The sequence below is a fragment of the Canis lupus genome, chromosome 1 (assembly GCF_048164855.1).
Source record: "Canis lupus baileyi chromosome 1, mCanLup2.hap1, whole genome shotgun sequence".
Classification (NCBI taxonomy): Eukaryota; Metazoa; Chordata; class Mammalia; order Carnivora; family Canidae; genus Canis; species Canis lupus.
The window spans coordinates 96,558,184-96,574,201 of NC_132838.1; the positions used below are offsets into that span (position 1 = coordinate 96,558,184).

The 16,018-nt window shown below is 40.7% G+C and overlaps 1 protein-coding gene across 4 annotated transcripts in view; it reads left to right on the plus strand.

Moving 5' to 3' along the window:
* The first annotated feature begins 9,715 nt into the window (after positions 1-9,715).
* Positions 9,716-16,018, plus strand: part of AUH (AU RNA binding methylglutaconyl-CoA hydratase) — a 159,790-nt gene continuing 153,487 nt past the window's right edge. For all 4 annotated transcript variants that reach the window (XR_012037903.1, XM_072841108.1, XM_072841127.1 and 1 more), the window contains exon 1: positions 9,716-10,016. Coding sequence is in view for 3 of the 4 variants with exons in the window: in XM_072841108.1 (XP_072697209.1) it covers positions 9,752-10,016 (265 nt within the window). In the remaining variant the exon portion in view is untranslated. The remainder of the gene's footprint in view (positions 10,017-16,018) is intronic.

A 16,018-nucleotide genomic window follows, 5' to 3' on the forward strand; every position in this document is an offset into this window, starting at 1 on the left:
TGAACTACTACTACCACTACTCCTTTTTAGAAAAAAGGCAGAGGCTCCACCATGGCATGTACTCTGCGTCAACTTCCTGAGTGGTAGCCACTTGCAAACGTAACACAGGACAAACGTGTGGCGAAACACAGAGGGTCGGCATCATTGCTGACTGGTAGGAAATTAAAAGTCAAGAGTTCTTCCTTCTATGTCTCCCAAGCCCCAATTTTCTAATTTGGAGATGTGTAACTATCAAGTGATTTTAGATGAGATGACATACATAGTTTTGCAATAGCACATATCTATAGGAATGCTGCTGATTAAAACAAGGTCTGTCTCATTTCCTGAATTATTTATAAATTCAGTTGCTTAATATAAACTAAGTATCCAAGGCAACCCACTGCTCTTGATCTGGGGGTTTGACAAAGGAATTTTCATTGACTGCTTGGGGTTGTAGATAATGTAGAATCCTGGTTTTTTGGACCAGAGTCCACAGTGGGAATATTCCCATCCCCCAGGACAGGTTGGCAAGCTTAAAATAATTAATTAATGATTTAAAAATATTTTGTGGTCTGCATAAAAGAAGCTTCATTTTGAGAATGAAAATGCTTCTGGGAGAATATAAATATGCTTCTGGGTTTTGATCGAATCTCTGAGCCAATAGTCTCCAATTTAAAAAAAAAATCACACGCACTATCAAGAATAGGGTAAAAATGGTAAGCATATAATTTCATGTGTGTGCATATAAACATGCACAAATAACAGTTATGGAAAGGGATAAAACATAAGCATAAGTCTTAATGTATATTGTCTTGGAGATCATTGCTCAATGCTAAAATTACTGTTTCTTAAAAGTAATAGTAATAACAGTAATATGATAAAATAATAGTAATATAATATGTTACATGTAGTAAATTATACTATAATAAAAATAATAGTTATAGCATTTATAGTGTTTATTATATCTGTACCGTACTACGTGCTTTACATATATCATCTCACTTGATCCTCAAACAACTGTAGAGAGCAAATAATACTATTTTCTCCATCTTATGGATGAAAGTCCAGTGCTCAAGCTCATGCTACTAAAAGAGGCATCCCTTTCACTGAAATTTATGTAGTTTGAATCCCATGGCCATGATTTTGCCATGCTGTTACCTGAAAAAGCGATGAGTTTCTGCAATATATTTTTAACTTCTCTTCCTTTTTTCTCCCGTTACATGTTTAAAATTTTCAAGTAACATATGAATATGGTGTTAAAAATGTAAATGGTAAAAAAAAAATGTACAAGAGGAATGGCAAAAGTCTCCCTTCTCTTCTGACTGTACTTTCTAAGTAACTTGCTGAACGATCCTCGGTATTGTGATATCAAACATAGTAAACATTTTTTTCCTCAGAAGTACAACTAAGTTATTTTTGCCTTTGGAGTTCTGTTCTTGTAATGGCACAGTAACTCATATTGGACAAAATTTAAAAGCAACTAGCTGAGAGAAAAGCAGGAAGAAACAGGAGGGGAGTTGGCACTTGGAAAGAAAGTACAGAACTGGTGAGTCTCCTGCTTTTACAACTTTTTGCCTGAGGACAAGCCTCAGTTAGTACTATTCGTGGTGGCTAAGATTAAAAAATCTGCAGATATACTGGTTGAGATATCAGAGGAGAAACTTTTGGGCAACCACAAAAGCTGGAAAATAAAGGGGAGAAATCTCAGGAAAGATGGAGCTACAGAGCAAGTGCTCCAAATGATGTGTGTAAATGTTGCCCAAATCTCTGACTCGCCCCTGAATGATGCATAAGCATGGCAAATTCCAAGCAATACAGCTAATTAAGGCTAACAAGAGATCTCTGCTACTGCCTACTGTAAGAGAGGCAGAGTTTGTGTTCAGATAAGTTAACTATCTGCTAACACAAAATAATCAATACTATTCAGATGAACAATGGAATCCAGGCTATAATCTATTATATGATGTCTGAATATAATCCAAAATTATTAGATACATGAATAAACAGAAAAATATGACCCATATTAAAAGCAATATCTCTCAAACTTTTTGAACTGAGGAACCTTTTACACTCAACAATTACTGAGGTTCCTTACCAGAATTTTTTTATGCATATTATATCTATTACCTTATTAGAAATCAAAACTGACAAAATCTAAAAATATTGAGTAATTAAAAGAATAAACTTGGGATCCCTGGGTGGCGCAGCGGTTTGGCGCCTGCCTTTGGCCCAGGGCGCGATCCTGGAGACCCAGGATCGAATCCCACATCGGGCTCCCGGTGCATGGAGCCTGCTTCTCCCTCTGCCTGTGTCTCTGCCTCTCTCTCTCTCTCTGTGACTATCATAAATAAATAAATAAATAAAAATAAAAAAAAAAAGAATAAACTTCATACATCTTAACATCAATAACCCAGTTTCATGAGAAATAACTATATTTTCCAAAACAGAACAATTAATGAAAAGAGTGGCATTTTTTATATTTTTAAAAATCTCTTTGATGTCTAGTTTTATGGAAAGTTAGCAAGATTCTCATATTTGCTTCTGCATTCCATCTATTGCAATATTTTGGTTTGGTTTGGGTTGTGAAGATAATGCAGTCTCCCATAGTTCAAAAGATAGGAATATTTTAATAGCCTTTCCAGATAACTATGGATATTCTTCTTTCGCAGTATACTAAAATTTAACAAGTGCTAGTTCCTCAAAGCTTTGTTGCAATGTGGAATTTGAAACTATATTATAGTCTGTTGTGTTTCACATTCTATTATATTAAAATCCATCATTTTATATTGCACTTTGAATGGATCTTTTATTCATGCACGACGTACAACATTAGCTTTGGTCATTTACAAAATACTGACTCACTGAGTTACGTAGACCTTTCAAATGTTGGCACGCTTCATTGTTCAATTTTTTTTTTTTTAAAATCAGTCATTAATATCATTACTGATCTCACCAGGTAAATCTTTAAACATCAGGAAACTTACAATCATGATGGTGGATACAGGTTTTTCAAAATTTCAATTTTCACTTGAAATTTCAAATATCATTGTGGGCCAAAAATATTGGCACTTTCTTTGAAGTTACACAGTCACATGATCTTTTTTTTTAAAGAAAATATCTATCAAATACTAAATTCTGAGGAACCACTGTGACCACCTATTGTTCTTTCAATTAGAAATGGTGTTTCATGAAAGAATCTGCTAGTTCTGCTGAATCAACCAGATAAGTACTTTTTCTATGTGCTTCATTATGTAGCAAAAGTGACTTGTGCATGAGTCACATCTTGTTGCATGGAATATTAAAAAGAGTACACTCAAAGATTGAGATTTAAAGAAACTAATAGTTTATCTGGGTTTATCAAAGAAATTCTTAAGTAGCCAGCCAGCAGTACAGTGGTACAGTAAAGATACTGTCTCGATTCATGTTAACATGTCAGCAGTTTAATTGACAACTGCTTTTGCACATCACTGCAAATGTCAACATATTGAAATAGGCAAACAACATCTTAGTATTATTATGAAAATAGTTTTGACCTTGCAGTCTCCCAGAAAGCATGTTGGGGAACCCCAGGAGTCTGCACACCATACTTTCAGAGCTTCTGCACAAGAGAAAATGTAAACTATGGAGAGAGACCTCAAGATGACCCAGATGTTTGAATTAGCAGACAAGCAGCTATTGTAAATATGTTCAACACTTTAAATGGAAATGTGCTCAGAATAAATGATCAAATAAGAAACCTCAGCCATCTCCAGCTCAGAAATTTAAAAAAATTCACTAGATGGGATTAATAGCAGAATGGAGAGTTCACACCTCCTCTCCATTGGTGTGCAGCCTCCCATGCTTAAATAGTAGTTATGCTCCTCCTCTTTGAGGGCAGAAAGTCTACATAAGTCATTTGGAATTCTTCTGCTTGGGAGACTTGTCGCTTCTCTCCCATTTATTTATCCAATTATTTACTTTATATCAGTGGGATATGTGGATACTTATTTTCTGCTAATATACTCCCATGATTGTGGGTTTCTCCATTGTGGGTTTTTTTTTCTTTTTGTTTTTAACACTTTCTTACTTTCTGACTCTACAACATCCTTCTAGCTCATCTCCTATATTTTCTATAGTATTGCAAAAGTCCTAAAATCAGCTATTTCTCCAAGGAGCACTTTTCTGGAAGAATGGTATTAGAAATCAAGATCTGGGCACTAAGTGTGCTCATTGCTACTAGGATACCATTGCTTCTGGGGCATCTCAGCTGAAAGCAAGGACACATATTGTACATACTAACCAATGAATATTTGTTTATCTAGATACTTCTATACAGAATCATCTGCATCCATACTAAACTAAACATGAGTTTATATGGATGTCTCCAATGCTATTCCCTCATCACACGTGATCATAGGACCTCCCTTGGCTGGCTTATCTGTATTCTCCCACTCCAACAGGGAGAAACTGGCCTCCTCCCTCTGCCAGACGTTCACTTAATTGTTCACTGACTTAAAAATAATCTAAATGTTAGTATTCATTACTGGCATCATTCCTATTGATGCTCCTCCACTTGTCTCAGATTTGGCCAGAGAGATCTCTTTCAATCTGTGTCTTTCTCACCTCTGTTAGTCTTTGAGCACCTCATTGTGTTCTGGTACAAAATATTCTGGACTTGCCTTGCATTTTTTCTGTCTCAGATATAGAATCAGTCATATCTCCTTGAAGCGCTAATCAACCTTCTCTTTTTATTGAAATATAGTTCTACACATCATACAATTCATCGGTTTAAAATGTACAATTCAATGGCTTTTAGTATATTCTCAGAGGTATACAAATATCACTAGTCGATTTGAGGATGTCTCCATCACCCCACATGAAGCCACATATTCTCTACCTATCATCCCTCAATGTCCTTAGACGTCCCTCCCTCCTATCCTAGACAGTGGTGGCATGTATCTTCAGAGACTAGTGTATGTGTGCATGTATGTTTGCGTGTATGAGTGCATACTTATTGGCAACTATGGGGCTGGCAGGATGAAGAGAAGATTGGCAGTATCTGGGAAATCATGACCACATAGGATCTAAAACAGAGGGTGAAGTTTCCAAATGAGAGGATAACAGAGAAGAGTGGTTAAGTTCCCCATAGCTGGGAATGGGGCTGGCAATGGGTACAGCAGAGCCCTGATGTCCACTTGAGAAAAGGAGACAATACAAAGAAATAATAACTCAGATTCTAAAGTCAAGTGTTTGAATCTTTGCTCTGTAATGTATAGCTATGTAACTCTAATTTAAAGCCTCGGTTTCCCTATATGTGCAACACTTATCTTTTACCTTGTAGGTAAAGGGAGTTCACAGGTATATGTGTTCATGGTCGGTACTTATAAATGGAACCTACAAAATGTTGGCAGGGGGTGGATTGCAGTGTCCACTCAGGCCTCTTTAGAGGGTGTCCTCTGTCACACTTTTTCTGTGGGGATAATGTCTTTGGTTGAGGCTTACTGGAAACTTCCAAGACTCTTGACATGGGGTTTTCCAGGTTTGCTATTCAATCCGTCCCTCTTGGAGGTGAGTATTCAGGAAAGGGAGAGATTCTGGAGAGGAAGTCCACTCCGGAGACTTAGAGAACACTTGAAAGAGAAGACTATTTAAAAACACCAAAAAGAGACCCAAAGAATTTCAAAGGTGTTGGTGTTTTTGATTTTTATTTTGGGACTAAAGCATGAATAAAGCTTTGCACTCCTCTTGGAATGTACTGTGGACCATTTTTTGTACTTTAAAGTAATAAATATACAAAGTGCCTATGTAATATTTAAAAAGTTTTAAAGTCACACAAATATCTCACCCTGAACACAGTTATATATATACTTTCTAACATTTTCTTATCATTATCTGTACCACACATCATTTTGAAATAGTTTCTCATAGTTTTATATTGTAAAACATGTAGATGACAGGCATCTCTGTGTGTCACGGTACTGGTAGATCCTTGCAGGTTTAACATGATTGTGATTGTGTGCACAATTTCTTATACTTATCTTTTATCCTTATAGTTATCCTTTATCTTATACTTGAGTTAATCTTCAATTCTGAAGATATAATAGCAGTTATTTCCAGGAAGCTCATGTTGAAAGATGTCTTCAATTTCCAGTGTCAGCGGTTTCTTGTGAAACCTATCACATTTTTTGGGGGGGGGGGGGCTGTGAATCTTTATCTCAGGATTCAAAAAATTTTGATTCAAAAGTAAAAACATCAAGAGTCTGTGGCAGATCGTGTTCCTGACAATCAGTAACCCTCTTTGTATGTAGTAATAGAATCATAGCTGGGTATGCAGTTGCCAAGCACAATGATACATTTTAAGGCTGACTTTGCTGCCTGGTGTAACCTGAAGGAACAGTAGGTCTCAATCTATATATAAACAGATGGTAGTAATAGCAATAGAATACCCCCAAACACCAGCCATACCTTCCTCTCCCAAACTGATATTCATTGTTTCCAGCTCACACTCTGCTCCTAGCATATGTCTTCTGCTGAAAAGTAGAAAAGAAAAGGGAATCAAATTTTAGGGGACCTCTTACCATTTATGGAGAGGCTGTGCACAACAGTGATTAAGAACATGCAGATTGGAGTCAGATATACAAAGTTCAAATTCCAGCTTCATGACGGACTAGCTGCAGAGTTTGATTAAGTAACATAGTATCAGTGCTCTCATCTGCAAAATGGGATAATAATACCAACTTCAAAGTTGTCTGGACAGGGGATCCCTGGGTGGCGGCACAGCGGTTTGGCGCCTGCCTTTGGCCCAGGGCGCGATCCTGGAGACCCGGGATCGAATCCCACGTCGGGCTCCCGGTGCATGGAGCCTGCTTCTCCCTCTGCCTATGTCTCTGCCTCTCTCTCTCTCTCTGTGACTATCATAAATAAATAAAACTTAAAAAAAAAAAGTTGTCTGGACAGGATGTAAAGCAACTTATTCAAATGTCTGGAATGGACTGAGAAGGAAGTTGGTAAATTGTGGCTAGTATCATCTATTCCGTTCTCATTTCCTGGCGCCAAGTGTGTTATATGCTTATTTCATCAACCCTATACCATGGGCACAATCCCTGCCATTTTGTAGAAGAAGAAATTGAGGTTAAAGAACTCGTGAAGTGAAATAGATATCGTACTAGCTCTCTTGCCAATGGAGAAATGGAAACAGGGAGTATTTACATAGCTCATGGATCAAAGTAAAGCAATTATCAAGCTGGGCTCCAAGGCCAAGTCTGTCTGATCTGACATGTTGTAACGGTCATGGTCATATTTGCTATCTGCATTAACTTTTAAGAATCAATTTCACAGACTGGGATACCCTCATGGCTGCTTTTAATAAGGATCGGAGTTAAAATTACTAAGGAAGGAGCAAGTGTCTCTATGTTGTATTTTCCAGTCAGGCTCCATCCCATCAAAACCACGCGCTGTCCGTCTTAATCAGATTTCTAACAATCTAGGATTTTTTTTTCTGCAGTTTTCCTAATCAATCGCAAGTATTTTCTGAGGCTGTATTACTTTTCGTTTACCTTTTTCATTTTGTTAAAATGTGAAACTTTGTCACTTTACAGGTCATTTGTATTTTTCTGACATTTTTTGTTTTTTGATGGTTCCTGAACATATTTCTGAACATCTCTTTTCTGACCCTATTAAAAACTTAGTATATGTGTACTATAGGCAATTTAGAAATTTTCATAAACAGTTGAATGTATTTTCAAATTGAAATTGTGTCCATTTAAAAAAATAAATTGTGTCCATTTTATTTTTTATATAAAAATTTTTTTGAGTATAGATGACACACAATGTTACATTAGTTTCAGGTGTGCAACATCATGAGTTACCTCCTCTATACCTTATGCCCTGCCCACCACAAGTGTAGCTATTATACATCGCCATACAAACCTATTGCAGTAGCATTGGCTATATTCCTTATGCTATGTGGTTGTGGCCATTTCAGTGTATAACATTCCTGGCTCTACAATAAAGATCTTTTAGATTATCACTATAATTGGATTCAATTATTGTGGTAAAAGATAGGTTACATAGCTTTTTAAAGCAACCAAATAGCATTTCTTATCCACTTGCTTCTTTCTTTAATAATATCTTAAGAGTCACAGCACTCAAAAACATTTTTTATCTGTCTTTTAAAAATGTTATATTCATTTCAGGTGTAAAACGTAGTTATTCAGCAATTACATGAATCACAAAAGCTCACCACAATAAGTGTAGTTACCATCTGTAGCTATACAATGTCACTACAATATTGTTGACTATCCTTCTCATGCTGTACTTTTCGCGATTTATTGATTTTACAACTGAAAGTTTGTATGAGGTTTTATTACTTTAAATAGCACTGTGTCAGGTGTTCTGGAACTCCTGTGTTTGAATTTATAACCCGTTGATGAGCCAATGTAAACAGAGCAAAATAATTAGCAATTAATAAAGTGAACAATAATTAGTTGCAATAATTGTAACAGGTGAGCTATAAACAGAATTCTTGACTTTCCTAGCATCAAAGTGAACATGAGTGTCAGAAAAAGGGAAACGATACAAAAGGAAGCCAAGTTTTTCCATCTCCTAAACTTCAAGAGAAATTGCACAAGTGGCTCTCTACAGAAGGTAGAATAAAAGTGCCCTCAGAAACATTCCCACAGCAGACGCGCTCACGAAACCCATCTGGCTTTTTCTTTCCACTTTGGACAGAGGTGCGGGTGTAATATTGAGGAAAGTTTTGCTTAGGATCCAAAAATGTGGATGTACAGCAGAAATTTGCATGGCAGTGGGAGTATGCTCACAGCAGGATACTTTTCCAACAGAATTCCTAAGCACACCTTTGGTCGGGCTGAGATGTGATAAAAACCAGATGGGAGAAAATTTCAAACTGCTTTGATGAAACCCTATGCACTAAATTGATCCTCTGCGTTTGCGGCGGAGGTGAGAGCCACACGCTGTCAGTGCCGCCTCAGCATATGGTTTTGCAGAGCCCATTTTTGCCAAGACCAGAGGGTGGCTTAGCAGGACTCTATTGCACCTGCTTGAGTGGTGGGCTGAGGTCGCCGGCTGCGTTGGCTGTTCTCACCCGCGTCCTGAACTCCGCACAGCAAGCAGTGCGCATGTTCACAGGCACGTTACCTGCTAACCTGTGGCTCTTGCATGCATGGATAAAGCAGAGGCCCACGCAGAGCTGCTACCCAGCCAGCCAAGCCTGAGCATCTCAGCTCACCTTTGCAGCTAACTTAGGACCCCAGAGCGTATCCCTGGGAGAGAGGGGAGTTCTATAGGACATGCTTCCCTAAACCATTCCACAGCCTGGGAAAGCGCCTTCACCCTGCCTCTGCGGGACAAGCCTGCAACTCGCGCGCCAGGGAGGGGAGACCCGGGTTAGCGGCCCCTGGAGCCAGGCGTCCCCGGGCCTGGGCGGGGCGTGGCCGCGAGGGGCGTGGCCTGGCGCCCCCGAGAGGCTCCGGGGGGCGGGGCGAGGCGGTGGGCGGGGCCCGGAGCCAGAGAGACGCCTGGGGGCGGGGCGAGGCCGCGAGGGGCGTGGCCTGGCGCCCCCGAGAGGCTCGGGGAGGCGGGGCGAGGCGGTGGGCGGGGCCCGGCGCCAGAGAGACGCCCTGGGGGCGGGGCGAGGCTGCGAGGGGCGTGGCCCTGCGCCAGGGGGAGGCCCCGGGGGGCGGGGCGGGGCGTGCCCGGCGGCGGGTGCGCGGCGGCGTGCGCGCGGCGGGGGCGGGGCCGCAGCCGCAGGCCCACGCCGTAAACAGACAAGATGGCGGCAGCGGCGGCGGCGGCGCCTGGGGCCTTGGGCACCTTGCAGGCCGGCCGCGCTCGCTTGGTGGCCGCTTGCTGTGCGCGGCTTGGCCCCGGGTGGAGGCTGCCTGGCTCCGTGACTGGCCCGCGCGTCGCTCCGGCGGTCTGGGCCCGGGGCTGGACGCCCGCGGCCGGAGGAGGCTCGGCCCCGCGGAGGGGCTACAGCTCCGAGGTGAAGACGGAGGACGAGTTGCGGGTGCGGTACCTGGAGGAGGAGAACCGAGGTGAGGGGCGCGGCGCCGGCAGCCGCGGGTCCTGGGAAGGGGTCGCAAGGTCAAGTGTCCCGGCTGACGTCAGCGTCCGCTGAGCGGCCCGGGTCGAGACCCCTCTCCTCCCCCACCCCAGCCTTGCACCCTTGAGGTGCTGTGAGTGCCTAAAGGTGTACTCCGGAGCGGCCTACCTGTAAAAGCGGCCCCACTCAGCGCCGAAGACAGACATGCAGCTTACGCCCTCATCTCTAGACGAGCCAAGGTCAATAAACCGGGTGTGTGATATTTGCTTGCAGGTTTTGTGCTTGCTGTGTAATTGCTTTCTGTGCACTCAGATATCGGGGTCCCCCGGGGGTGGAGTTTCAGAAGCTGCAGTGAGAATGCACCTCGTTCTGAACAATCTCCCACGTAAAGCCGTGCAGCCGCAACAATTTCTCTCCCTCCCCCCCCGGCCCCCTTCCTTGTTTATTGTAGAAAGTTAAAGTTAGTTTGGGTGACTGAATTCCAGTTTGTTGAGACCCTTTTTGAGCACGTTTTTGTCTTCCGGGTGCCGCGCTAAAGCTCCGGGGACCCAGCGGTCGGTGATAGGGATCTTGCCCTTGAGCTACCTGCGCTGGAGGAGACAGATGCATTAGCAATATAATGCCGCGGGGCGGGGGAGGGCTGTGGAGGAGGGAGGGACCTGCCTCTCGGAGGGGTGAGGGGTGGAGCCCAGTTCCTTTCTCGAGCCCCCTGGGGTCGGGGGAACGTGCTAGAGCAGTTTGCCAGAGGACCTGTCGTTTAATTTGGACAGACAGGTTGTTACTGAGCACCTGTCATCTGTGAAGCAGGAGTGCAAATGAGTTAAGGCATGATTGCTGTCTTTAATAAAGCATCTTCTGACAGAGTGAGGAAGATACTGGCAAAAAAAGGCTCTGCTACCTTGAAAGGCTTGGTGAGGGTGAAGAGCTGTACTACCCCCCAAAAGGGCTATGATCAGTTGTATTTGGGAGGTTGGAGGACTTGACAGGGGGATTCTGAGGGTCTATTTAGGGTTTGGCCAGATGAACTAGGTTTCCAGGCAATCCTGACTAGGCAGGAGAATTTGGGAGTGGTGAGGTTTTTTAGGCAAACTGTCTCTGTGCCTCAACTTTGGTGTGTGTGTAATGGGAAAAATAACACCAACATTGTATGGCTGCCGTGAAAATTAGATGAGAATGTCAATACAAATTGTCCCCTGAGTATCTAGCTCCTAGTGGAGTATGAGGAGTTATTTAATCTGTCATTTGTTTATTATCCCAGACAGAGACCCGAGCATGGTCAAAGGCATGGAATCCAAACGTGTTATGTTTTTGGGAAGTACAGCAGGGCATGTGTGCCTGTAGTGTGGCATGACAGGCGGAGTATTGAGAAATTCAGTGGGAAAGTAGATTTGGGGCTGGAGTGATTAGAGCCTTTTTGGTTAAGCTTGGCCTTACCGGGATTTCGGTTACATTAGATGTCCAAACAGTACCTTAGACATGGAGATTGCAGGTGCAGCGAGTAATGTGCACCATATTTTGTTTGTTTGTTTGTTTGTTTTGTCCTTTTGACTTAAATGAATGCAAATAGTGAGTAGAATTTCACAAAATGTCTGGAAAGCCCTTAAGTTAGGATCCAGATGGATCAAAGAGAAGAAATCAAAGCATACAAGACAAGTGCATAAGTTCAGATGTTTGCAGTTACCTGAAACATAAAAATCTGCTGTTGGGAAGTTATAGTTTCTTAAGAAAGTTGACCCAGCTTCCTTTGAATGACAGCTCAGGCTTGGCTAACATTATACATGCTTTGCTTTACTAGCAAACCAGCAGTAAGCAGTGCAAAGAAAAACATGAGTGAGGTCAAGGAATCTGCAGGTAAAGGAGTGTCCCAATGCCTTTGCTTCTCATAGAGACCAGTACAAAATTTGAGGGACTCAGCAGCCTGCAAGGAATAAGAGAATGAGAGTTCTCCCAGAGGTGAGGTCTGAGGAGCCCCAAACTGCTCTTCACCCTCTAGGCCTCTGTAGGCTGATGAAGGTGCTTCAGTGCAGAATGCACCAGCACTCATCTGTTGTCTGGGTTCCATATCTGCAATTTGTTGAGGACGGGCAGTTGTATGACCAGGTTTCCCTAGCAGTTATTTTTTGCTTTGTTGTCTGACCTACTCGGGGTTTCAGAGCAGCAGTCCTTGCCCTGGTTCCTCAAGGTCTGTCCTTTATACGTTGGCTGCTCACTAGTCATTCTCCTTCCCAGTTTATTGCTCATACTTATCCTGGGGTTACCTCTTTTCAGGGTCAAGAATGACTGCTCCGTTAGAAACTTCTAGTGGCTCCCAGATGCCTGCAGGCAGAGTCCCCAATCTCCCCTGCTCCTGGAGCCTAAGCTTTGCCTTTGCTCCCTTTTATTTGTGCTTTTGCATGAGGTTCCCAGACTGCATACAAAAGAATGACTTCTCTCTTCCCCTTATCAAACTTCTCCCAGTCTACCAAGCTTCTACTCATAATTGTGACCCATTTCAAAGCTTATCTTTGAGAACCATGTTGGAAATATTGGTGGCAGAAATAGAGCAAATAATCAAGTGCATCATGCAAGTCTTTCTTGACATCTGCTGCTTGCTTACTGTTCACATCCAGGTTATCAAGACTTCCTGAGTGTCTCTGACGTCTTTCCAGTTTCTCTGCATTCTTCTTTACCAACACCGCTCTTGTCCAAGCCAGCATCGTCTCCCAAGGGCACTTTCCCTGGGTCTGCCAGCTGGTCTTCCTACATCTACTTGCTTTTCGTTTTCAGCAGATTGATTTCTTTGATATATTTTGCTTATGTTTTAATTTTCATTTATTTATTAGTTTATTTTTAAAAGTGTATTTTCATAATTTTATGGCATGGGAATTATATTTATACAAATATATTAAGATGTGTATATATATATATGTTTAATATTTTATTTACTTATATGGAACAGAGAGAGGGAGAGAGCGTGTACTAGAGAGTACGGGCAGGGGAGAGGGGAAGGGAGCCGGACAAGCAGAGTCCCATTGGAGGACCCTGGGATCATAACCTGAGCTGAAGTCAGACTCTTAAGCAGCTGAGCCACCCAGGTGCTGCAAGATGTATATATTTTTTAATCTTTATTTATTTATTTATTTATTTATTAAATCTTTATTGATGTAGAATTCACATACCATAAAATTCAAAATGTATAATTGATTTTAGTATATATAGAGAGTTGTGCCACCAACTCCAACTTTGGAATGTCTTTCATCCAAAAAGAAACCGTTTTCTTTAGCTGTGACTCCCTATTCTCATGCAGTCCTCCCCCTAAAATAGGACCCATTTATCTGTTTTTTCTGTCTCAATAGCTTTGTCTATGTTGGACACTTCATCTGAGAAGTAGTATATATAGTCTTCTGTGGCTTTTTTCACTCAGCATTATGTTTACACGATTCATCGGTGCTGTAGTGAGTGTCAGTACTTCATTTTTTATGGTTGGATAACATTTCCATTGTTTGAATAGATCAGGCCACATTTCGTTTATTCATCATTCATACACATTTAAGGTTGTTTCTATTTTTTGAATATTGTGAATATTGTTATTTAGAGCATTCATGTAAATTTTTGTGGACATTTCTTTTCACCTCCATTTAGTGGAATTGCTGGGTCACATGATAATTCTATGAGTATTAACATTTTGAGGAACTACCAAACTTTTCCAAAGTGGCTGCAGCATTTTACATTCCCACCAGCGAGGTTTGAAAGCTCCAATTTTTGTACATCCTGACCAATACTTGTTATCATTTGTGTTTTTGATTATAGTCATCTTGGTGCATGTGAAGTGGTATCTCCTGGCTTTGTTTTGGAGTTCCCTAGTGGTTAATGATGTAGCATATCTCTTCATGTTTATTGGCCATCTGTGTATCTTCTTTACTGAAATGTCTTCTCAAAGCCTTTGCCCATTTTTTAACTGAGTTGTCTTTTTATTGTTGAATTGTAAGAGTTTTTGTATATTCTGGATACAAGCCCCTTATCAAATACATGATTTGCAAAAAAATTTACTACTATTTTGTGAGTTATGCATTCAGTTTTTTAATGATGTATGTTGAAGAACCTAGGTCTGTATGTGGTTCATTGGAGGTACTCTTTCTGTTCTTGCTTTTCAGTACTTTGCATATCACATGTCAGTTTTTAGTAATAATAATTATTGAAGTTTACGGAATTTCTAAAGTAAAAATATTATATATGCACATGGTAAAATTAAACAAAAAAAGCACTGTGGAAGGGTGCCACCTGTTCATTTTTAGGCCCTGCCATCAAAAGTCAAGACTTTAAACATCTCTTGAGTTCTTGCTGTGAATGGTAATTTTATTCACTGTTCTTGTTTTTTATTCCCCTGTATGGATTACCACATTTTGTTTCTACCTTTTGGATCTTATGAATCATGCTCCTGAACACTGTGTACAGTTTTTTATTTGAATATATCTGTTCATTTCTCTTGGGTAGATACTTAGGAGTAGAATCTGTGGGTCATATGGTGACTTTATGTTTGGTTTTTGGAGGAATCACCAAACTAGTTTCCACAGCAGCTGCACCATTTTAATATCTTCACCAACAGTACACAAGGGTTTCTGTTTCCCCACAGGCTCGCCAACGCTTGTTTCCGTTTGTTGTTCATTCTAGCCCTCCTACTGGCTGTGAGGTGATGCCTCATACTGGTGTTGGTTGTATTTCCCTAATAACAAATGATGTTGAGCATCATTTCATGTGCTTGTTGGCCATTTATATATCTCCTTTGAAGATATATATCTGTTTAAACTTCTGCTCATTTTTCAGTCTGATCGTTTGTCTTTTTGTTATGGGTAGTAAAAATTCTTTTATAATCCGGTTATTAACCCTGTGTCAGATGTATGATTTGCAAATATTTTCTATTCTGTGGGTTATTTTTTTCACTTTTTCTTGATAGTTTTGGTGAGTTATGTTTTTTCTTTTGTTCCATATTTAAGACACTGTTGCCTAATCCAGGGTCATGAAGATTTATACTTGTTTCCTTCTGAGAGAGCTGTAATTTTAGCTCTCACAGTGTTCTCAGATCCATTTTGAGATAATTCTTTTTTAAAGATTTTATTTATTTATTTGAGAGAGAGAGGAAGAGAGAGAGAGCGCGAGCACATGAGCTGGGGGAGCAGCAGGTCATTGGAGAAGCAGACTCCCCGCTGAGCAGGGAGGTGGACATGGGGCCAGATCCCTGGACCTCGGGATTGTGACCTGAGCCGAAGGCAGAATGCTTAATGGACTGAGCCACCTAGGGTCCCCATTTTGAGATAACATGTGAGGAGAAGGTCGAATTTCATTCTTTGGTGGGTTAATATCTAGTTGTCCACCACTGTTAGTTGGAAAGACTGTTCTTTTTAACACCAAATGGTCACAATATCTTTTTCAAAAACCAAGACCGTGAGTGTAGGTGTTTATTTCTGGACTCTTATTTCAATTCCGTTGATCTGTATGTCTATCTTTATACCAGTACTGCACCATTTGTTTTCAATGTAGCTTTGTAGTAAGTTTTGAAATTAGGAAGTGTCCTGATTAAGTCCTTCAACTAAGGCTTTCAACTTACTTTTTCTTTTTAAAAATTGTTTATTTATTTAATTCTTTAATTCCTTTTTCTTTTTTAAGATTGTTTTGACTACTTGAGGTTCCTTACAGTTGCATTTGATTAGCTTTGTATATTTTTTCAGAATTATTGATAAATAAAAATTCAAGAATATAGAGAAGGAAGTGTACTTCATATATATATTTGAAAAGAAAATATAGTAGTTCTCAAGTTTTTAAAATTCTGAATGTTTTAATATTTACATCTGTCTCTAATTCTATGTGTATAATTTTGTATTCTTTTACTTACAAGGACTCCCTAAATTTTATAAGCTTTAGGGCCTGCAAAGCCTAGATTCTACCTGGTGATAGTTTCAAGATGTTTCTTGAAGTTATCCAAATATCTTCTAAGATGTTTTTCATCCCATTGAGGTC